We start from the raw sequence: 24615 nt of genomic DNA, 5'->3' as shown, positions 1-24615 counted from the left end.
CTGCACTCAGGACATGCTGGGAGTTGTAGTTATATAACAGCTGTAGTCTGCTGCACTCAGGACATGCTGGGAGTTGTAGTTATATAAAAGCTGTAGTCTGCTGCACTCAGGACATGCTGGGAGTTGTAGTTATATAACAGCTGGAGTCTGCTGCACTCAGGACATGCTGGGAGTTGTAGTTATATAACAGCTGGAGTCTGCTGCACTCAGGACATGCTGGGAGTTGTAGTTATATAATAGCTGGAGAGTCTGCTGCACTCAGGGCATGCTGGGAGTTGTAGTTATATAATAGCTGGAGAACCTGCTGCACTCGGCATGCTGGGAGTTGTAGTTATATAATAGCTGGAGAGTCTGCTGCACTCAGGACATGCTGGGAGTTGTAGTTATATAATAGCTGGAGAGTCTGCTGCACTCAGGGCATGCTGGGAGTTGTAGTTATATAACAGCTAGAGAGTCTGCTGCACTCAGGCCTTGTTGGGAGTTGTAGTTAGGCCTGGGAGTTGTAGTTATATAACAGCTGTAGTCTGCTGCACTCAGGGCATGCTGGGAGTTGTAGTTATATAACAGCTGGAGAACCTGCTGCACTCAGGGCATGCTGGGAGTTGTAGTTATATAACAGCTGGAGAACCTGCTGCACTCAGGGCATGCTGGGAGTTGTAGTTATATAACAGCTGGAGAACCTGCTGCACTCAGGGCATGCTGGGAGTTGTAGTTATATAACAGCTGGAGTCTGCTGCCCTCAGGGCATGCTGGGAGTTGTAGTTATATAACAGCTGGAGTCTGCTGCACTCAGGGCATGCTGGGAGTTGTAGTTATATAACAGCTGGAGAACCTGCTGCACTCAGGGCATGCTGGGAGTTGTAGTTATATAACAGCTAGAGAGTCTGCTGCACTCAGGCCTTGCTGGGAGTTGTAGTTAGGCCTGGGAGTTGTAGTTATATAACAGCTGTAGTCTGCTGCACTCAGGGCATGCTGGGAGTTGTAGTTATATAACAGCTGGAGAACCTGCTGCACTCAGGGCATGCTGGGAGTTGTAGTTATATAACAGCTGGAGAACCTGCTGCACTCAGGGCATGCTGGGAGTTGTAGTTATATAACAGCTGGAGAACCTGCTGCACTCAGGGCATGCTGGGAGTTGTAGTTATATAACAGCTGGAGTCTGCTGCCCTCAGGGCATGCTGGGAGTTGTAGTTATATAACAGCTGGAGTCTGCTGCACTCAGGGCATGCTGGGAGTTGTAGTTATATAACAGCTGGAGAACCTGCTGCACTCAGGGCATGCTGGGAGTTGTAGTTATATAACAGCTGGAGTGTTACAGGATGGAGAACTGCAGGTCATATCCTTCTCACCTGGCGGCATCTGTTACATTATATCCAGGGATGGTGACGCCTGCAGGCGGATACAATGGCTGATGGATTCCTGAGTCTGTGAGGAATGAAAGGTGGAATCTGATTGGTTGCCGGGGGCGACTGAGCCAGTATCACTTTACACCATGTTTGATAAATCTCCCCCAATGACTATTACTATGAAACCTATGAGGGCAGCGGGCTGGGATGCGGTTACTATAGACAACATGTCAGCCATAACATTACAACCAGTCTCCTTACATTGTGCCACCACCTTGTGCTCTGATCCCCAAATCCCAGACCGCACAGCCCTATGATGGCTCCCTCTAGCATGGCTCTGCCCAGTGACAGGGAGTACCTGTGTCCTACAGCGCCCCCCTCAGGCCCCCTCACAGTGTATCAGCCCTATCCCTCAGTGCTCACACGCTGTAGCAGTCAGGGGCCATACAGCGGCACTGATCACAGGCCGGGCGGTGACACATGCGTCAGGATCAGTTACTCTCCACCATGCGCTCCAGGTGTCTGTGACGTCACATGATGTGGATTATATTGCTGGAGCATAGCCACCCAGGAACGAGGGAGATCCTCGCTGTACTCGGCTAATCATCCTCTATAGGTCACCACCTGATCATTACTGCTCTGGAGACGACAAGAAATACAACCGATGTGCAGAGTATAGATTATTAATCTCTCACCGTTTTAGGTATGCAGCCCTTCTGCAGAGCAGCGGCTCCATTGTTGTACAGCAGCCATGGAGCAGGGGTGGTAAAGGCAGGCTCCCCCGGCTGGTGCAAAATTACATGCCTGGACAGCCAAAGCTTTAGCTGGCAAGGCATGATGGGAATTGTAGTTTTGCAACGGTTGGACGGCCTAAGTTTGACCCCTCTGGTGTAGACCATGGTCTGAGCCCTGGTTTCCATAAACACCTGAAGCCTCAGACTCGGCTATGGACAGAGCGGCAGACTGAGTTTTCCAGAAACAGCGCCTCTCATGTTCTCAGGTTGGGGGTGGGGGAGTTCTGCAGCTCAATTAAAGTGAATAGAACTGAATTGTAATACCACACACAACCTGATGACAGGGGTGGCGCTGTTTTTGCAAAAAAGCAACTTTAAAAAAAATAAAAAAAAAATTATATTATATATATAAATAATTTATATTCCTGGATAACCCCAATAAGAATTTGAAAACTGATGCAACAACATTTTGCAGATTTTATGCTATATGTAAGCTGTGCATATATCTGCAAAATGTCTCTGGATGTACAGTGCAAACGTCTGGAGAACACCAGGTATATGTGATGCAATATATAAATATCTGTACAATAGTCGCTGTCACTTCAACAAACCTTGTGTAAAATAGTACAAGTGAAAGTCTAGACTTTTGTGAAATATCTTATCAGAGAAAAGTGCCTCTTTCTTCTCTTATCAGACGCCATTCCTACTTTACCCCCTTCTCCAACTATTGGGGTTACATGCTGGCCATAGGTCATTAAAGGAAGCTTAAAATAACTATCCGCTCCCACCCCTGCTGTGGATCCATGGCTTACACTGCTTAATACTGCTGTATAATGTCCTGTAGAAGTGTATGCTACAGCGACATAGGGAAGCAGGATCCCCTTTGTGTATATAGGAGATGACATGGCAGCCAGTCTATACCCACCAGCTCAGGGAAAACTGAAAATTAGAGATGGAGCCTGCAGAGGGGAAAACTGGTGCAAAAAGACGTTATATAATGGTCACATGACTCCTCACATACACAGGGCAGCTTATCCTGAAGTTACCTTAATATACAGATAACTTTTAACCATGATGCACATCCACGCAGTGTGTCAGTTTCCTGATCTCTATAGATTAGTATTACCCACAATTATCGACCATCTGCTGGAGATGCCTCCAGACACCCTGACCTCTACACCGAGATCCATCAGGAAGAAGGACGACGCACGAGCACCAGGAGATTTTGAAACATATTTTTTGTATTTAGACAATGACATAAGACGTACAAACACGACAACTTATTTACAGATCACCGAACTGCGGTGAATAAAATTATTCTGCTCCACCCAGAAAAGATCAGAACAGCTAATGGCCATGGTCAGCGGCGGCCTACAGGGTGGAGGGCCGGCCGGATGCCCCATGTCAGCAGCGGCCTAGAGGGTGGACCAGACGCCCCATGGTAAGCAGAAGCCTACGGGCAGTAAAGGGCCGGACGCCCCAGGTCAGCAGCAGCCTAGATGTTGGAGAGGGCCAGATGACACCATGGTCAGCAGAGGCCTACAGGGTGGAAAAGGCCGGACGGACAACCCATGTCAGCAGCGGCCTTGATGTTGGAGAGGGCCAGATGACACCATGGTCAGCAGAGGCCTACAGGGTGGAGAGGGCCAGCTGGGCGCCCCATGGTCAGCAGCAGCCTACAGACAGTGGAGGGCCGGACACCACCATGGTCAGCAGAGGCCTACAGGGTGGAGAGAGGCGGATGCCACTGTGATAAGCAGTGACCTACGGGGAGGGCCATTCAGCTGCCACCATGGTCAGCAGCAGCCTAGATGTTGGAGATGGCCGGATGCCCCATAGTCGGCAGTAGCCAACAGGGAGGAATGGGCCGGATGACCCATAGTTAGCAGCGGCCTAGATGGTGGAGAGGGACGGCTGGACGCCCCATGGTCAGCAGCGGCCTACAAGGTGGAGAGGGCCAGACGCCACCATTGGCAGCAGAGGCCTACAGGGTGGAGAGCACCAGACACCCCCCCATGGGGTTAGCAGAGGCCTACAGGGTGGAGAGAGCCAGACACCCCATGGTCAGCAGTGGACTAGAAGGTGGAGAACACCAGACACCCCATGGTCAGCAGTGGACTAGAAGGTGGAGAGGGCCAAACGCCACCATGGTCAGCAGAGGCCCGGACGCCCCAAATCTAGTGAGATACAACAAATGGTTGTCTTGGAGTAGTCATGACCCTGAACCAGGAGTGTCAGAGAGCACCAGTGATGGGCAACACCAGGAACACAAGAGAAAGCCCAGATGATGGGGAGCACCAGGTGAAACCAGGACTGCAGATGAGGTCACAGGAGTTTTTGGTAGAAGACGACGATCAGCACCACATTCATGGCGAAGCTCAGAGCCAAGAAGACGCTGGTCAGCGACATCCCACCACAACCTGGGGGTAAAGCGGAGTGAGTGAGAAGGGGATTCAGAGAGGGGTGTCAGGTTTTAAGTTAGTAATGCTTAAAGGGATTATCCAGCGTTAGAAAAACATGGCCACTTTCTTCCAGAGACAGCACCGCTCTTGTCTCCAGTTCAGGTGCAGTTTGCAATCAAGTTCCATTCACTTCAATGTTGAAAAACCCAGCCCAAACTGGAGACAATAGCGGTGCTGCCTCTGGAAGAAAGAGTGGCCATTATTTTGTAGAGCTGAATAACCCCTTTAAAGGGGCAGTACACCAATTAATGGAGGCATTTCACCTTTAAGGGCAATAAGACCACACAGCAGCAATCTTGGAATTATGTCACAGAAATGACCAAGCAGACTGTCACAAACTGAACTCTTGACCTGTTAAAGAAGTCAGACATCAGACTTTTTTTTTTCCAAAAGAGCTGGGGAGGAGCTGAGTTGGAGTCCACTGCCCCCCACTCGGGTTCCCAGTCCCCCGGCCACTTCCTGGTCTAAAGGCCCTATTCCACGGAACGATTATTGGCTGTATTCGGCCGATAACAGCCAGTCAGCAGCCGTGGGATCCCGCTCAGACCAGGAAGTGGCCGGGGACAGCGGACACCAGCGCTGGGGAGCCGGGGAGGTAGGTGCATGTTCTTCTGTTCAGCCATTTCCTCTCTGGCTCTTTTGGGAAGAGAAAAAAAAAAAAAAAAAAAAAAAAAGGCGGCGGCATCAAACCCTGGACTTCCTCTTTAAGGAACTTTGGCATCATTTAAAGCGACTCTGTACCCACAATCTGACCCCCCTCCCCCCTTTTACCTTCGGATAGCTGCTTTTAATCCAAGATCTGTCCTATGGTCTGTTCGGCAGGTGATGCAGTTATTGTCCTAAAAAAAATACTTTTAAACTTAAAGCCATGTGCCCAACGGGAGTATCTGTGCCCTAACTTTGCACCACCCCTCCGTCCCTCCTCATCATTAGGAATGCTCCAGGCAGATTGCCTCCTATCCCCCACCTGTGGCAGCTGGGCACATGGGCTGGATTGTTAAGGACCTGTGGCATTCCTAATGATGAAGAGGGTGGGGAGGAGGGACAGAGGGGTGGTGCAGAGTTAGGGCACAGATACTCCAGTTAGGCACGGGCTTCAAACTTAAAAGTATTTTTTTAGGACAATAACTGCATCACCTGCCGAACGGACCCCAGGATAGATCTTGGATTAAAAGCAGCTATCCGAAGGTACAAGTGGTTTGGGGGGGACAGATTGTGGGTACGGAGTCGCTTTAAAGGAACTCTTTAAGGTACTCTAGCATCTTGATTTATTATGATGCCATCGGAAACAGCTTTTCGTTGCTGCTAAGGTGACACGACTGTGCCAATACAGTAGCAAAAAGTTTTAACTGTTTCAGAACTCTCCGGCATCCTAATAAATGACAGAGTCCCTTAACAGGTCCAGAGCTCAGTTAGTGACACACAGTGCACTTGCAGACCGTATATCACAGACTGGTGCATGCAGCCTTACTGGTCACACAGGTGCCATTATCCCTTTAAGGGAAGGCATACTGGGGAATGATGCAGAGATACTTGCTCTCAGTAAATGGAAGGGATGTGGATACAACTGTATCTAATCTAGACAATCCTGGACTCTAGACTGGTACATTGTAACAAATCAGCAGAAGGATCTGTGCGCCTGACGTGTTTAGCTCAGAGCATTGTCTAGATTGTATCCACTTCTCAGGTGAGAGCAGCAATGGTCGTGCACACAACAGCATGCCCATTCACTGACAGCAAGCAGGTTATTCCCCAAACATGACCAGATAGTCCCCCCATAAATCATTCCGAATAGTCTGCATAGGTGCAATCTATTGTGGGGGACAAATCACATGGATCTCTATGAAGACACACTACATCACCCACAATGCATTACAGCAGAAGCTACTGAGGATAGGAACAGCCTGACATGCACTGTGAGGATGGACCTAGCATGTTGTGTGATAAAAGGGGGTATAATGGGGGCCTCCTCACATGCTGGAGTTATGTACATAGGTAATAAGGGCCCAGGGCCCCCGGGTGGAACAGCAGCGTATACTTGCATTAGCTCGCTCCAGTGATAACTGAGTAGCGGATGGGAGAAGCCACTCACTTTTCCACTTGGATGGAGACTCCAGGAAGGCGGTGGTGGAGTCCACCTGACAGGCGGAGGAATGAGAGGAGTTCTCCTTCTTGGGGGTGTGATTGCTGGATAGGCTGCCGGCCTCCGTCATAAGCTTCATGGTGTCTGAAAGATGAAGAACAATGTGCGTTAGGCATCAGGGTGGATGATGAAGTAGTAGTGGTACTGGGAGTCTACAGGCTTATTGTATAGCAGGAATGGGGAGCCTTTGGCCCTCTGGCTGTTGCACAACTACAATTCCCATCATGCCTGGACAGCCAAGGCAAATTGTAGTTTTGCAACAGCTGGAGGGCGAAGGTTCCCCATCCCTTTTGTTTAGTATATCAGAAGTAACAGGAGGAGACTACATGGTTCTATATACACACACTCCTGGAAATTATAGGAGCTATACCAAGACGACAATGTAAAGAGGTATTCCACCTAATGCTGCCCATGGAGAGTCTAACAATTCCTTCCTGTACTTATTATCTATTCAGTCTCCTTCCCCCAGTTCTCAGCTGCTGCTTTCTGCTGAAGAGACAAAAATCTGTGTGTGATCCTTTCTTTCCGTCTCCCCCTCCTCCCCCCCTCTTTTGAGATGACAGATATAAACAAGTCCCTGGCAGGCTGTATCTGCAACACTGTAGCTTCTTTGTAATACTGGGAGGGTTAATCACAGTGAGTTCATTAGAAACTTGACCTCAGATTATCCCTCCCAGCATTACAAAAAAGCAACAATGTTGCAGATACAGCCAGCAATGGAATGAATTGGTAGTCTCACCATGGTTATGTTTGAGTGGAATACCCCTTTAAGTCTGAAAGTCTGATGGGTCTCAGTGTCTAATGGGTGGAGGCCCAACTGCCGAGACCCTCATCTATCAGGATCAGGAATTCAAAAGTCCCAGTGACAGCCAATCACGTGCACCGTTGCTCTATTCACGGACTATAACACTCGGCTGTCGCCACAGCAATAATGAAGCAGCAACACAAATACTTAACCAACACTCCATTACAATGGTGCCCCCCTCCCTTTATTCTTGTGATCCATGGGGGTCTCTGTAGTCAGACCTTTATCACTTGTCCTGAAGGGTCATAAACTGTAATCATAGGACAAGGCCTGTCCTGTCCTCAGGTTGTGTGCGGCATTGCAACTGTTTCATTAAAGAGAATGGAGCTGAATTGTAATACCACACACAACCTGATGACAGGGGTGGCGCTACTTTTTCAAGAAAGTAGCTGTACAGTAGGAAATCCCTTCTAATTGGGTACTGTGGATAACAGCATGGCACCGAAATGTCATGTGACACAACCGATCACTACAAGAACGTCCCCCCAGTAATAGAGGTAAATCGGTCCTATACTTGCCCCAAATGCCCAGAAACGCACTTTGTGCAAACTTGTGTGAGAGCTCATGTGGGCAGAGGCTGCTGTCGGGGTGATAGGCATCATCGTAGCTGGTGCGGGTCGGGGTCCTGTTCAGGGAGAGGCCCAGCTTCTGTCCTTGCAGGTTGAGGCGAGCGGGGCTGATCAACGGACGTCGGTGGAGCAAGGAGCCGCAGCTGGAGGTGGCAGAGCCGGCAACGGACGGGGTGGGAGACGGCAGAGGAGAGGCCGCGCAGCTTCCAGACAGAAGGGAAAAATAATCTGAGGAGACAGAGATGGCTTCCATTAAAGGGGGACAACGGTGACAATATATATTATATATATTTTATTTTTCCAAATCTGGTGTCAGAAAGTTAGAGATATGTTTTTACTTCTATTTAAAAATCTCCAGTGTTCCAGTACTTATCAGCTGCTGTATGTCCAACAGGAAGTGGTGTATTCCCTCCAGTCTGACACAGTGCTCTCTGCTGCCACCTCTGTCCATGTCAGGAACTGTCCGGAGCAGGAGAGGTTTTCTATGGGGATTTGCTGCTTCTCTGGACAGTTCCTGACATGGACAGAGGTGGCAGCAGAGAGCACTGTGTCAGACTGGAGGGAATACACCACTTCCTGCAGGACAAACAGCAGCTGATAAGTACTGGAAGTCTGGAGATTTTTACATAAAAGTAATTTACAAATCTATATAACTTTCTGACACCAGTTGAACTGAAAAAAATAATTTTCTTTGCTGGAGTACCCCTTTAAGGAGTACTAAAACTAGTGAATAGTGATGCACTGCGACATGGTGGATTTTTTTTGTTGCTGGTGACTTTTGCCACCATTGGCCTTAATGTATGAGACAACCAATATGGACGTCACAGTCACTGTGTGAGGACTGTAATGGTGGCCGCTTAGATATATTCATATCCATGACTGGTATCTGCTCTTACCTGATCCTGGAGACTCTTTAAGCACTGAAGAGCGAGAAGGCGGGCGGCTCCCGCTAAAGAGGTATCCAGAATCTACAGAACACAAGTACAGGGTCAATCATCAGCAGACGTCCCCTATTGGCCATACAGCCCAAAGTCTTAAAGATGTGTCTGCAAGTACAGGCGGGGGGCGTACGGGTAACTGATTATAATGGGAGAGCTGACTGTAATATTAGAGTTCACTTAAAGGGTCCCTGTTACAAAAACGTCAAAAGTTATTGATCACAGAGGGTCTCACTGCGGACACCCACTCTTAAGGCATATAGCCGGGGAAATATTGCTGCAGGAGCGCAGGCTGTCAAAAGTCTATGGGCCATTTAAAGGGAACCTGTCACCCCCCGTGCCGGGGTGACAGGCTCCCGACCCCCAGTTAGAGCACCCTATACTCACCTCATCCCGCCGGGTCCCGCTTCTGGAGGTGGTCGGGTGATGAAGATCTCAGCCGCTGCAGCCCGGCGCGCGCGCTGAGAGAGGAGTCCAACACCCATAGAGAATGACAGGAGAGTCCAGCGCTCCGTCATTCTCTATGAGCGTTGGACTCATCTCTCAGTGCGCGCGCCGGGCTGCAGCGGCTGAGATCTTCATCACCCGACCACCTCCAGAAGCGGGACCCGGCGGGATGAGGTGAGTATAGGGTGCTCTAACTGGGGGTCGGGAGCCTGTCACCCCGGCACGGGGGGGGGGGGTGACAGGTTCCCTTTAAAGGGGAGAGTGCAATACCACATTGATCCTGAGGACAGATGTGGCGCTGGTTATGGTAGAAAGCAGCCATGTTTTTTCTAATTCTTTACAATCTGCCATCTGTTTTTTTATAATTCAGACAGAATATGAAGCATTGTGGGAGAACACAGATCAGCAGTGGGGTTAGAACTTGTACAGAAGCCTACCCCTGGTCACTACAGGGTTAATAATCCTTCCCATTTCCTGTGTAAGTGGCCCCTGCACATACCGGGCATTCCAGCCAATCTAACGGCATAACAAAGGGGAGGGGGCCCGATGATCACTGCTCCGAGCCCAGAGGCAGAGAGGAGCCAATCACACACAGGAAATCCGGAGATTATATATATAGAGATATATACATACATACACACACACACTATATACGTACATATCTGGACTTACGGGTTTCCTTTGTTTTCGACTAAACAAGCCTGTATTATACAGTATATAGTGGCAGCAAGGGCTCATGGGATACCCCTAGGGCTACTTTCTGTAATAACCCTGTGTTCTGCCATATACCGCACTGTGGCTGCACGTAGTCGCCTAGTGATCTCTGAATACAGCTTTATTCTTATACTCCCATAGATACACTGTATACCATCTATATATCAATATCCCCCCCCCCATTAGTCTATAGGAATAACTTACCCGCCCGCGCCAGGGAAGGGATGGTGCCCAGGGACAGGGCTCTGTTCAGACGTCCGGGCAGAGACGAGGGTGATGCTTTACGTTCAGCCCGATAGGCCGGATGGCTCAGCAGGTGCAGGAGACCGGGCGGGGTGGACAGCAATGGCGTGGGCTGGTCTGGAAGAACTATACTGCCATTCATGCGTCCGAAGGAAGATACCGAGTCCCCAGAGAGATATCTGAAGGAGGAAGGAGGACGCTAAACAAAAGGACAGAGCGCAGCGCCGCAGGTCCCTTTAAGGGAAGGGGTATAGGGATTATATAGGAATTAGTCATTGTATAATAGTCCTGCAACTCTGTAATAATATTCTTACATGCTTTCCTTCAACTGCTGCAAACCAAGCACATCAGCAGCTTTGCTACAATGTATCAGTCGGGGGGGCACAGGCTTAGACTGGATACAGATGCAGCAGAGTATCCGCTCCGGACAGGTTTACAAGATCTGAATGTCCCCGATGGGAAGCAGAAGTCATGCAAACAATGAGGAACAAAGTAACAGAAGAAATCCCCAAAGTGTGATAAGAGGGAAGAATGATGGGAGCCGAGCGCTGCAGAGTGTCCTACTGCGTGATGGCCGCCCCTTACCCTGCACCTGACCCTCCCCAACAACAAGAGCAGCAGCCACATCTGCTATATACAACTGCTGCGTCTATACACAGGCCCTTTGTAATGAAGGAAACCTGTTCCAAAGAGTGCGGTCAAGTGAGTCTCCCCCGGACTAAGAGCGGATGACGCTGAGGGCAATGGATTGTATATTAGCAGTATGGCTGAGAACGGACACAGCAAAGCCATGGCATCTGTAGGACGTCTGTATATGGCAATTTATTGAATTAAAAGGAGTATCACAGAGAAAGTGTTACTTCTAGTTAAAAATCTCCAGTCTTCCAGTACTTGTCAGCTGCTGTATGTCCTGCAGGAAGTGGTGTATTTTCTCAAGTCTAACAACGCTCTCTGCTGCCACCTCTGTCCATGTCAGGAGAGGTTTTCTATGGGGATTTTCTGCTGCTCTAGACAGTTCCTGACATGGACAGAGGTGGCAGCAGAGAGCACTGTGTCAGACTGGAGAGAATACACCACTTCCTGCAGGACATACAGCAGCTGATAAGTACTGGAAGACTGGAGATTTAATGGAATAAAAATACCAATCTATATAACTTACTGGCATCAGTTGATTTGAAAGAAATGGGTTTTTTTTGCTAAAAACTCCCCCATTTCCTTCGGGCTGTCCTCTAACCTGCTGGACAGAACTGTCTATACAGTGAATACAAGACAAGATGTATACATTCTCTGTAGATTCATCCACGCTCACCTCTGTGGTCCTCATCAGTCGGCCAGGGATTTAAGGCAATGATCGTGTATGGGTCACGATAAGCAGGGGAGACACCGAGCTGCAGAAGGGACTGGCAAAGCAAGCAGAGGAATGGACAATGGCGGCGGAACCTTGTGTGTTACTTATCATTGTCCATGTGATAGTAAAGCTACAGACGGTCCCGGCTATTCTACATACAATGTCACTGACCACGAGTAGAGTGACGACCTATGACACAGGCGCCAAATGCACGGCCCACCAGCTCCTGCAAAACTACAATTCCCATCATGTTGAAGCTTTGGTTGTCCAAGCATGATGGGAATTGTAGTTTTGCAGTGATGTGGATGATGTCAGACATGGAGGACGTTGTATGATTAGACCTGGCAGATCAGCCATCAATGCCCACCTCCTGGCATCCTGTGTGGGTACGCCCCAAGTCTTTATACCCCTTTAAATGTGAGACATAAACACACCGATACTTGTGCCATGTTGTATCAATGCAGTTTTCGTGACATGTTACTTTCTATGCACTGACTGCAACAGCCAGTTGGCTACATGTCCCATCAGGTACACTGGACTGCACTGTAAGCAACATGATGAAGGCACAAGTGTCCGTGTAGACCACCCAGAGCCGTGTGTGTGTGCACAGTGTGTATTGGTGAATGAAGAGTGACAGACATGGAACATGCCGGAACAGAGTGAAGACCCCTCCCCCTTCCCCCCACCACAGCAGCGACACATTCAATAGGAAAGCACGGCTACTGGAGTCAGGTGGTCGGCTCTCGGGCCATTTATTGAACATATAATCAGCTGCGGGTACAAAGCGTTCACATCATATCACAAAGAACAAGAAATATATATATGTATATAGTGTGTACAGCATGATAGAAGCATGGGCATCACATGAGCGGACGGCAGCAGACGGGAAGCCAGGCACAGACATGGAGCGAGAGCAGAACAAGAGCACACAGACCCCAGTGCCCCCCGACAGTGATTAGGATGTCAGTCACCGACCACGGGGTGAGCTATTCCCTGCCGCAAGAATAGTAAAGCACCGAGGCAGCAATGAGGCAAGACACCGGGAGACGTCCTCCATCATAACTAGGTCTATGCCTCATCAATGGAGGCCAATGGAAACTAGCTTCATCAATAAAGAGTCACTTTAAGGCCATGTTCATACACAGTATTTGGACAGGTTCCGTATTCTCTCCCCATTCCTGGTTTTGGCTGAAAAAAAAAACCCTGTTGGGAATTCTATGTGAACATGGCCTTAAAAAACAAAACTTTTGGCACGTCAGAAGTTTTGATCTGAACTCCCAGACCTGACCAATCAAAACTTTTCACTTGCTCAGTCTTTTAAAGTGACAGCGCTAATAATTTACATATAGCAAAAAAAGTAAAAAAAAATAAAAATAAATCACAGCTACACTGTTAGGCCGGGTTCACACTGAGGAATTCTAGCGGATTTTCCAACAGATTCCGCGGAAAAAATGCGTGCGGAATCTGCCTGTAAAGAATACTGGGAGTTGTAGTTCTGCAACCGCTGGAGAAGCACAGGTTGAGCATCATAAATATAGGAGGGAACTGCCCGAAGTTCTGAATGTGACAAAATATGCAAAATACACACACCGCCACTATCTGTTCACCACCAGGGGTTCCCCAATATTAGGAAAATATGGCCGCCTTCGTTCCAAACCAGCGCCACTTCTGACCTTGGGTTGTGTGTGGTATTACAGCTCAGTACTATTGTATTGAATGTAACCAAGTTGTAATACCACATGAAACCTGAGGACTAGGGTGGAGCTGTTCTGCATCAAAAACAGCCAGGTCTCTTTAATCCTGGACACCCCCTTTAATATAAAGCGTCTCTCTGCCATGATCCCATCCATAAGACTAATATAGACACAATAAGCGCAAGAGCGATGATGTCACAGCGAGCCTCACGCCTCCAATATACTGTACACCCAGGATAGCTTATAAAGTGAATAAATAACGTAAGTAAATCACAACAGGCGTCTACCTACCTCACATCGGGACGGGATAGAAGGGGATTAGTGCTCATTATATAGTTGTGCTTTGCACGCGTCAAAAAACTAAGAAAAACTATTATAATACCATAATATAAAAAGGTCACGCTTATGTTATAGCGGCTCTACGTATGGCTGACTAACTCCAATACTGATCAGCTATATAGGAGGAGCCACCCGCCTGTCTCACAGGGAATGGTTTTGGCCGGCTGCAATTCCTCTGTTACTCCCCCTAGAATGGGCATGTCTGGATTGTCCCCGTAAAAAGGGGTAGTTCACCACAAACTTTGTTTCTTTCATATCAACTGGTGCTTTGTAATTTAAGGTTTGTAATTTACTTCTATAAAAAAAAATATATATATATTAAAAAAAAAAAAAAAAAAAAAAAAAAAGTATTTACCAGCTGCTGTATGTCCTGCAGGAAGTGGTGAATTCTCTCCAGTCTGACAGTGCTCTCTGCTGCCACCTCTGTCCATGTCAGGAACTGTCCAGAGCAGCAGCAAATCCCCATAGAAAACCTCTCCTGCTCTGGACAGTTCCTGACATAGACAGAGGTGGCAGCAGAGAGCACTGTGTCAGACTGGAGAGAGCACACCACTTAATGCAGGACATACAGTAGCTGATAAGTACTGGAAGACTTTTTTAATATTTATATATTGTTTTAATAGAAATAAATTACAAACATCTGGCACCAGTTGATTTTAAATAATTTTTTTTTTGTGAACTAGCCCATTAAGGGTTTAACACTTTATCGCTCCACTATTTTGGCCAGAAGTAGAGTTCTTTTTAGTTACATTCTAATATACTGTGAGCTGCTACATGAATAGTGCCCCCTATAGGCAATTAAAAAGGTAGCGTATCTTCACCTCCATTATAAAGTGACATTTATGCTACTAATACGATGCCGTGTAATCACGGACTACAAGCTACATCTAATCACGTTTAGAAGTAGTAAGATATATAAATATATAAAACAACCCAACAACTAATTAAATCAATCAGTTTTCTGTAAAGCAATCAGGCCTGGCCTGCGTTCACACATGTAATACGTTTGATTTTCTGGATAAGTGGAATTCATGAATCAGACCGCCCAATAGTCCAGCTGCAGCGCCATTCACCTCTATGGACTGGACAAAGATGGCGGTATACAGCACACGGCCATCTTGTCCGTCCCACAGAGATGAATGAAGCAGCGACAGGTCTGATTGACACTTTACACATAACACGGGGGACATGATACCCTTGTTCATGTGATCAGGCGATCAGACCCCCATCGATCAGACAGTCCTTACCTATCCCATTAATACTCCCCTCCAACAGCTAATGTATATAACATGGGAGTTACACTCCAATCATCAATAGTGTTAAAGTAAAATTATACTTAGAGGGGCAAGATTTACAAAATTCATATTTAGGCTAAGTTCACACGCGGTGGATGACGCCAGCCTCCCAGTCATAATGACAGTCTATGGGAGGCTCTGCGCTGAAGAATAAACATGAGAGAGGAGTCGCACGAGCCTCCCATAGACTGTCATTATGACAGGGGGGGGCTGGTGGTGCACCGCAAAATTCCACCACTTTGGCTGTGTGTGAATGTAGCCTTATACCACACAGATATATATATAAAAAAAATAATATCCAGCTGAACTACTTATACAAATCTGGAAGTAGCAACATTAAAGAGGTACTCCAGCAGGGAGCCGCTGCTGGAACCGGGGAGGTGATTGGACGTCTTTTCCCTCAGCCACCTCATCCCCGGTCCGAGCGAAAAAGTACCCCCCCCCCCGCTGGAAGTCAAGGGCTTAAAGGGGTTGTCCAGGCTTATAAAAACAGGGCTGCTTACTTCCAGAAACATCGCCACTTTTGTCTTCAGTTTGTGCGTGGCTTTGCAGCTCAATTCCATTGAAGTGAATTGGACTGAATAGTAATACTGCACACAACCTGGGAAAGTGGGGTGGCGCTGTCATTGGATAAAAACAAAAAAACACAGCTGTTTTTTTCTTATTCTGGATAATCCCTCTAATAAAATGATGATTTGTCACCACACATTATAAAAGGGTACGTTCACATATATCCAGTACAATTTCTCCCCATAAAGCAGGGATGCGGAACCTTTGACCCTTTAATGCAAAACTACAATTCCCATCATGTCTGGGCAGTCAAAGCTTTAGCATTGGCTGGCATGCATGATGGGAATTGTAGTTTTGCTACAGCTGGACTGACAAAGCTTCCCCTTCCCTACCATAATGTGATACATCTAGTTTGCATCCTATCCGGGGTGGCTTAGATATACAAGAACGAGCCCTAAAAGTGTAGCCTACAGTGCAATGACTAGAGTGACTGGCATCACAAAGCCATCAGGAAGAGCTCAATGCTTAAGAAAAGGGCCCCAAGGCCTGTTGTACTTGCAGACGGCATAAAAGAGAAGTACAGCAGTCTACGGGTCCAGCAGAGACTGAACAGTATTCAGACAGGACATTGACTCCAGGGTCACGGCTCACTGCTCTGGCTCTGACCTTCGAGGGCGTTGTCTCCGTTGACTAATGGCTTTCTTTGTCGCCATTGCAGAGGTGAGACCGACCAGGCAACACAAAGACGTGGTACCGAGCTTCGCTGTATCCATCCAGCTAGGAGAATCCTTCAGTAGATACATCTCTGAGAGATATAGTCCCGTCACAAGGACCCAGAGGAATGAGGCGAAGGCGTCAACACGTCGCATCCTAAAATTAACAAAGCAGTAAAGTATAATTATTATTACACATCACCTGTCTATTCTAAAGGAAGACACGGAGAAAACAACCACATAGGGCCAATGTTTGTACCCATTGCGGTACCTAAACTTGTACTATAGTCATCCGCAAATAAAAGATTTGATATGAAGGAGCAGCCAATATAACGGTTAAAGTATTATTTTCAGCGTCACTTCCCAGCTGTTGAATCAGACTCTCTTTATTACAGTCTATACAGTGACTACACTGGGTCTCAGTAACTTTCAACATATCTGATTACAACAATTTAGCAAAAATGATGGTTCCTGAAAAGGACTGACCTGATACGTCCAGCAAGGAACATGGCAAAGACACAAGTCAAGAGGCCGCCAAACGCCAAGCCGATCTGATTGTTGCGTCCGAAGCGCCAGGCCTGGTTGAGGTTTTCTAGTGTATGCTCGGGCAGAACACCGATGACCTTCTCGATGAGTGACGGCCTCTCGGCATTCCCTGGCTGAGACTCGTTCCTGGACTCTGCTGTTAAGTTTGTAGAGTCCTTTATGGAGAGGGAGAATAGGTCCCTCGTGCCTAACCGCGCTACAGAAACGAGGAAGACGCAGCTCAGGAATGCAAGGCAGCGGAGGAGAACAACCTTGGCGGGGATCCGGATAAAAGAGGAATTTGAAGAGCTCTGAAAAACAAGGACAATGCAGCTTAATTCCTTGATGTAGTTGATGACGATCTTCACGAGAGAAGAAGTGAGGTTTAAGTGTCCAGCTGCTTCCTTACCACCAGACCGCAGGTGACTGATGAACTACAGATACACTATACCAACAGGAGAAGAATCCTGTTCGTAACGCCACTTTCCACTGAGTGTGAAGACAAGTTGCAGCCAAACTGTGGTTTTCCAGATTTTCCAGATTATGTTTTTAGTTTAAGTCACTAGACAAGGTCAGGTTGGAATTGACATGGTGTGAATATTGCCTAAAGGCTAGCTGCCATTCCCCAATATGACCTGACCAGACTACAAAGTGGAAGCATCTGGTCTCCTCTTACCTGTACATAACTTTTATCCAGCTCTCGACGCTTGAACTGCTGGTTCAGCATGATTGTCCTCAGCTGCCGGTTTTGGTACTTGATATAGCTGTCTATGGCGGTTTGGCACGGCCGGCACAGCTTGTACATCTGCTCCAGGTGGTGTTTATAGACCTCAATCTCCTCATCGTATCGTTCCTGCAAAATACAGAACGGAACAACATGCGACACCTGAACTCACAGAACTTGCCAGAGTCCGTCCTGTAATTGCAGGGTTAAAGTGACAACAATGAACCTTACGCTGGGCACTATACCCACCTCCTCTCTGGGTAAGAAGGATGCCAGCTGCTTTATCTTGATACTCTGGTTATTGTTACACTTTTTACACAGCAGAGTCCCACAGTTCACCCATTGCTGCGGCTTCGTGGCTTCTGCGATCGTGTTCCCACCGGACACCAAATGGTTAAGATGTTCGCTGTGCTGGGCTGGGATTGGTTTATTGTAGTCGCCATTCTGGAATCAGACCAATCCAACAATGTCAGCAAATGGCAAAGTAAGAATCTAATACTCTCAGGTCTAGACAATGCTCTATGGCAGGGATGGGGGAACCTGCGGCCCTCTAGCTGTCGCTAAACTACAATTCCCATCATGCCTGGACAGCCGAAGCAAAGCTTCGGCTGTCCAGGCATGATGGGGATTGTAGTTTTGCCACAGCTGGAGGGCCGCAGCTTACCCCGTCCCTGCCACAGAGCAGGTGAAATTTAACCAACTATCCAGACAGACAGATTTGTGTCTTTCCTACACATAGAAACAAGTCCTCAGCTGTGGGAAATAAACTGCATATCCCCATTCACTGACAGTAAGAAAAAGATCGTGCAGGAACCATACAGACCCCTCACTATAAAAGCCTCTTGGTGCACCCTAACTGATGCCTGTACTAAGCCGCAGTATGTGCAGGAGCCATAAAACCACATCAATCATTGACTGGAGAGATAAAGGGTGTAAAGTCTGAGTGTAACTTTGTAACTCTGATAAGGGGGATATAAAAATGTTCACTTTTCACACTACAAATAAAGTTTGGTGTCTACATAAAGGGTGCAGTGCATGCTGGGATTTGTAGTTCTGCAACAGAGCCAAAGGCTGGGAAACAAATGGTAGAAGAGAAGGCAGATGGAGTGGAGTTACAGCCAAATCAGACTACACAAGTTCTGTTTGTAGTCTGTTACCATGGAGATATATAATTGGCCAGGTCCCCACTCAGATCAGAAAAAGCTGGGGACTTGAGTGGCAGGATGCGGCCACCAGCACTGGAGCCGGAGAGGGGAGAGCATGTTGTTTCTTTTATCCTCCCCACCAGCTCTGCCCGGACTTCTCCTTTAATCCTCTTTTTCTTCTCCAGGTAATTAAAACAAAGCCTGTAATCCGCCTCACAGACGTCAGCGCCAGGATTACACCAGACTCGGACAGGGAACCTCTAGTCGTACAATGAAGACCCCGACATCCATATTACACGGCCTGATCATCAATGTAAACGGGTGATCTGCTAGATCAGCGCTTGTTCACTGCGCCTAGTAGGCTGGGTTCACACTACGTTTTTGCAAAAAAAAAAAAAAAAAACGGATGCAACTGTGTGCTTTGTATTTTTTTTTTATAATGGAAGTCAATGGAAATACGGATGCACACAGTTGCATCTGTTTTTTCCATTCGTTTTTAATAGTTTTTTTTTTTTTTTTTTTTTGCAAAAAACGGATTGCAAGAATGGTGTGTGAACCCAAGTTTACACGGCTCTACTATTGTGCAGCAAGGGCGGTATATATATCTATATCTATCTGGTATCTTCCAGGCTTCTGCCCGCAGCCGAACTGCAGAGCCTCTCTCTGAAGTGACAGACTGCTCAGCCAATCAGTGGCCGGGACAGGACAGTGCTGTGGCCAGCTATTGGCTGAGCAGTCTGTCACCTCAGAGGGCGGCTCTGCAGTTCAGCCGATCATCATTGTCTTTATTACATGGAGCGGATTGGGCAGATTATCGCTCCATGTGCGGGCGCCATAACTCCCAGACGATCCTGCAGGTAAGTCACATGATGCAGATAACATGGCGTCCCCTCTCACCTCCTGGAAGCCGTTGTACTGTTCACAGTTGGGGCAGTCCCAGCAGTTCCGGTTTCCATAGGGCACCACAGTGTTCTGGCTGCAGAACCAGCAGTTCACCTTCACATGGGTGGGAGGTTTCCTGTAAAAAAGAACACAAACACGTCTCCATCATCACGTATGGGGTTAACCCCTTAGTGCCCATCAGGGTGAAACATCTCCAACTGACAGACGTCCAAGCCGATGATCCGTCCTCCGCTCACATCCAAAGCAGCATTAAATGTTTTCCCAGCCGCCCTGGGAAATTTAGCTCAGTAGTTTAGCTCCGCCCCACCGTCAGTCACATGACCAGTGACACTTTGTCACTGTCATAAGGACTCCCACAATGCACCACTGTCCACAAACAAGCAGGATTCTGAACGCAGCTTCGGATGTGACTATATGCGGAGTGATCCCCTACGACGAGACGCCAGACACCTGTGCCGCAACAACTGTTCTCCTAATGCCCCCACGCCAGCAGCCGGATGAGAGAAGAAACAAAGGCTTTATACGAACGTCACCGAGCGCCGACGGACCCCCAAACAGCTGGAGAGACAGGCGCCTGGGGGGGGGGGGCAGGGGGAGAAGTGATGGATGCTGGGTATCGTTACCTGCAAATCTACAAAAATGGCCGGGGTGAGCCGGCACACAGGGGTCCCCCAAATAGCGCCCAGCTGACACCGGGCACCCCCCAAATAGCGCCCAGCTGACACCGGGCACCCCCCAAATAGCGCCCAGCTGACACCGGGCACCCCCCAAATAGCGCCCAGCTGACACCGGGCACCCCCCAAATAGCGCCCAGCTGACACCGGGCACCCCCCAAATAGCGCCCAGCTGACACCGGGCACCCCCCAAATAGCGCCCAGCTGACACCGGGCACCCCCCAAATAGCGCCCAGCTGACACCAGGCACCCCCCAAATAGCGCCCAGCTGACACCGGGCACCCCCCAAATAGCGCCCAGCTGACACCAGGCACCCCCAAATACCACCCCGCTGACACCGGGCACCCCCAAATACCACCCAGCTGACACAACATGGTGCACTCACAAAATGTATCATAATGTGAACCCACTAATATTACCCCCAACTGAAACACAGGGGGCAGATTCATCAGTCAGACATCAACGGGACACAGACAGCAGCCAATCACAGCGCACTCTGAGTAATGGAAGCTGAGCTGTGATTGGTTGATTGTCTTAATAAATCTCAATACAATGCACCCACAAATACCCCCTCCCCAATACAATGCACCCACAAATGCCGCCTCCCCAATACAGTGCACCCACAAAAATCACAATACAGCATGCCAAGTACTAACCCTATAAGCTGAGAGCGTTTGCCCCAAAAACTCCACCTCACCATCACCTCAACACCGTGTACCCACATATCACTTGCCTGACAGACACTGTGCCCCCCAAATACCCCCATGCGACAGCGTGCTACACTTCAGATAGCTTCATTTACCACTTGCGCTGAGAGCTCAGCCTGCACACCAGTACACGCGCGGGCGCGTGTATACGCGCGCGCGCGTGTATACGCACGCGCGGGCGTGTGTATACGCGCGCGCGTGTATGCGCGTGCGCGTGTATGCGCGTGTATGCGCGGGCGTGTGTATGCACGTGCGTGCGTATGCGCGTGCGCGGGTGCATGTATGCGCGGGTGCATGTATGCGCGTGCGTATGTATACCTGTGTGTGTATGAATGCGTGTATGTATATGCATGTGTGTGTGTGTATATGCATGTGTGTGTGTATATGCATGTGTGTGTGTGTGTGTATATGCATGTGTGTGTGTGTGTATGTGTGTGTATGTATATGCATGTGTGTGTGTATGTATGTATATGCATGTGTGTGTGTATGTATATGCATGTGTGTATGTGTGTGTATGCATGTGTGTATGTGTGTGTGTGTATGTATATGCATGTGTGTATGTGTATGTATATGCATGTGTGTGTGTGTGTGTATATGCATGTGTGTGTGTGTATGTATATGCATGTGTGTGTGTATGTATGTATATGCATGTGTGTATGTGTGTGTATGCATGTGTGTATGTGTGTGTGTGTATGTATATGCATGTGTGTATGTGTATGTATATGCATGTGTGTGTGTGTGTGTATATGCATGTGTGTGTGTGTGTGTGTATATGCATGTGTGTGTGTGTGTGTATATGCATGTGTGTGTGTGTATATGCATGTGTGTGTGTGTATATGCATGTGTGTGTGTGTATATGCATGTGTGTGTGTGTGTATGTATATGCATGTGTGTGTGTGTGTGTATGTGTATGCATGTGTGTGTGTGTGTGTATGTGTATGCATGTGTGTGTGTGTGTATGTGTATGCATGTGTGTGTGTGTATATGCATGTGTGTGTGTGTATATGCATGTGTGTGTGTATATGCATGTGTGTGTGTATATGCATGTGTGTATGTATATGCATGTGTGTATGTATATGCATGTGTGTATGTATATGCATGTGTGTATGTATATGCATGTGTGTATGTATATGCATATGCATGTGTGTATGTGTGTATGTATATGCATGTGTGTATGTATATGCATGTGTGTATGTATATGCATGTGTGTATGTATATGCATGTGTGTATGTATATGCATGTGTGTATGTATATGCATGTGTGTATGTATATGCATGTGTGTATGTATATGCATGTGTGTATGTATGTGTGTGTGGTATGTATGTGTATGTATGTATGTGTGTGGTATGTATGTGTATGTATGTATGTGTGTGGTATATATATATATATATATATATATATATATATATATATATATATATATATATATTTATTTTGTACACCCCTGTACTCACCCTGCACCCCAGCATCTCGGATACACATATACACACACGGTACACCCCCTGTCCTCTCTGTATACACACGGTACACCCCCTGTCCTCTCTGTATATATACGGTACACACATGTATATATACGGTACACCCCTGTCCTCTCTGTATATATACGGTACACCCCTATACACACACATGTATATATACGGTACACCCCTGTCCTCTCTGTATATATACGGTACACCCCTATACACACACATGTATATATACGGTACACCCCTGTCCTCTCTGAATATATACGGTACACCCCTGTACACACATGTATATACGGTACACCCCTGTCCTCTCTGTATATATACGGTACACACATGTATATACGGTATACGCTGTCCCCCGGCCCGTGCCCGGCTCTCAGCTGACACAGCGCCCCCTCCGGTGAGGAGGGGGCGGGGGACACTCCCCTCAGCACATGGTGAGGCACATGCAGCGGCCGGAGGCGGCGCTCACACCGGGCCCGCTCTCGGGCAGGAGCTGTCACTCGGCTCCGGTACCGCAGGGGTTAATGTCCCCTCCCCCAGTCCTCTCCTAACAAAGCCCCCCGGCCGTGCCCCCTCCTCACCTCCGGAGCAGCCGGTACAGCAGCAGCCCGGTAGCCCCGGCGGCGGCGGTCAGGCCGGCCAGGGGCAGCAGCAGTTCTGTCCGGTCCTCCATGCGGCGGCCGAAGTCCCGCTCCTTCCTCTCCGGTGCCTCGCGCCGTCTGCACCCCGTCCCCCTACCGGCCAACCAATAACACGGCTCCGTCTACAAACCCGGGACGCGGGCCACGCCCACCCACACGGCGCGGCCAATCACAGGGGCGGGCTCGGCGTTGGTGGGGCGGGCTCAGGACTTGGCGCACACGTGGGCGTCCCCGTTCTCTGGGGGCGTCAGTCGTGAAAGGCCGAGATCGTGCGGGGTCCGGGGGGAGGGGCGGCTGATTCACGGGGTCGTGATGGCATCGGTGACTCATCGGCGGGGATTCCCTGGCACGGTAATGGTTAATGGGCAGAGGAAATGATGAATGGAGCGGACGGGAACCGGAGGATCGGGAGCCGCAGCCAAAACATCCGAGGGAGGCGATCTGCAGCGTGTGAACAGGGGGGAACCAGCAGGTGGTAGCGGTATATAGGGAGAGAGGTACAGGGGTATATAGGGGCGATCAGGTGAGAGGTACAGGGGTATATAGGGGTGATCAGGTGACAGGTACAGGGGTATATAGGGGCAGTCAGGTGACAGGTAGAGGGGTATATAGGGGTGATCAGGAGAGAGGTACAGGGGTATATAGAGGTGATAGGTACAGGGTTATATAGGGGTGATCAGGTGACAGGTACAGGGGTATATAGGGGTGATCAGGTGACAGGTACAGGGGTATATAGGGGTGATCAGGTGACAGGTACAGGGGTATATAGGGGTGATAGGTACAGGGGTATATAGGGGTAATCAGGAGAGAGCAAGAGGGGTATATAAGGGTGATCAGGTGACAGGTACAGGGGTATATAGGGGCGATCAGGTGAGAGGTACAGGGGTATATAGGGGCGATCAGGTGAGAGGTACAGGGGTATATAGGGGTAATCAGGAGAGAGCAAGAGGGGTATATAGGGGCGATCAGGTGAGAGGTACAGGGGTATATAGGAACGATCAGGAGAGAGCAAGAGGGGTATATAGGGGTGATCAGTAGAGAGGTACAGGGGTATATAGGAACGATAAGGTGAGAGGTACAGGGGTGATCATGTGACAGGTACAGGAGTATATAGGGGTGATCATGTGACAGGTACAGGAGTATATAGGGGTGATCAGGTGACAGGTACAGGGGTATATAGGGGTGATCAGGTGACAGGTACAGGGGTATATAGGGGTGATAGGTACAGGGGTATATAGGGGTGATCAGGTGACAGGTACAGGGGTATATAGGGGTGATAAGTACAGGGGTATATAGGGGTGATCAGGAGAGAGGTACAGGGGAATATAGGGGTGATAGGTACAGGGGTATATAGGAACGATAAGGTGAGAGGTATAGGGGTATATAGGGGCGATCAGATGAGAGGTACAGGAGTATATAGGGGTGATTAGGAGAGAGATACAGGAGTATATAGGGGTGATCAGGTGACAGGTACAGGGGTATATAGGGGGTGATCAGGTGACAGGTACAGGTGTATATAGGGGTGAC

The 24615-nt window shown here is 48.5% G+C and overlaps 1 protein-coding gene across 3 annotated transcripts; it reads right to left on the bottom strand.

The window, feature by feature from the left end:
* Window positions 1-4164: 4164 nt before the first annotated feature.
* On the bottom strand, window positions 4165-23193 carry TMEM201 (transmembrane protein 201). 3 transcript variants are annotated; one of them, XM_069947118.1, is made up of 11 exons: window positions 23029-23193; window positions 19592-19712; window positions 17799-17993; window positions 17502-17678; window positions 16787-17136; window positions 16254-16457; window positions 10363-10580; window positions 8956-9027; window positions 8009-8287; window positions 6585-6769; window positions 4165-4500 (listed from the first exon to the last, which is right to left on the bottom strand). In XM_069947118.1, the coding sequence occupies exons 1-11, from the start codon at window positions 23118-23120 to the stop codon at window positions 4480-4482; spliced, it is 1914 nt and encodes a 637-aa protein (XP_069803219.1). In that variant the 5' UTR covers window positions 23121-23193; the 3' UTR covers window positions 4165-4479. The 3 variants fall into 3 exon arrangements, with proteins under 3 accessions (XP_069803219.1, XP_069803217.1, XP_069803218.1); XM_069947116.1 differs by having other exon boundaries at window positions 6635-6769; window positions 23029-23191; XM_069947117.1 differs by having other exon boundaries at window positions 6635-6769; window positions 8030-8287; window positions 23029-23191.
* Between the last annotated feature and the right edge of the window lie 1422 nt (window positions 23194-24615).

Source organism: Dendropsophus ebraccatus, chromosome 12 (genome assembly GCF_027789765.1).
Source record: "Dendropsophus ebraccatus isolate aDenEbr1 chromosome 12, aDenEbr1.pat, whole genome shotgun sequence".
Classification (NCBI taxonomy): domain Eukaryota; kingdom Metazoa; phylum Chordata; class Amphibia; order Anura; family Hylidae; genus Dendropsophus; species Dendropsophus ebraccatus.
The sequence above is the reverse complement of the archived record's forward strand: the minus strand, read 5'-3'. Positions and strand labels throughout refer to the sequence as shown.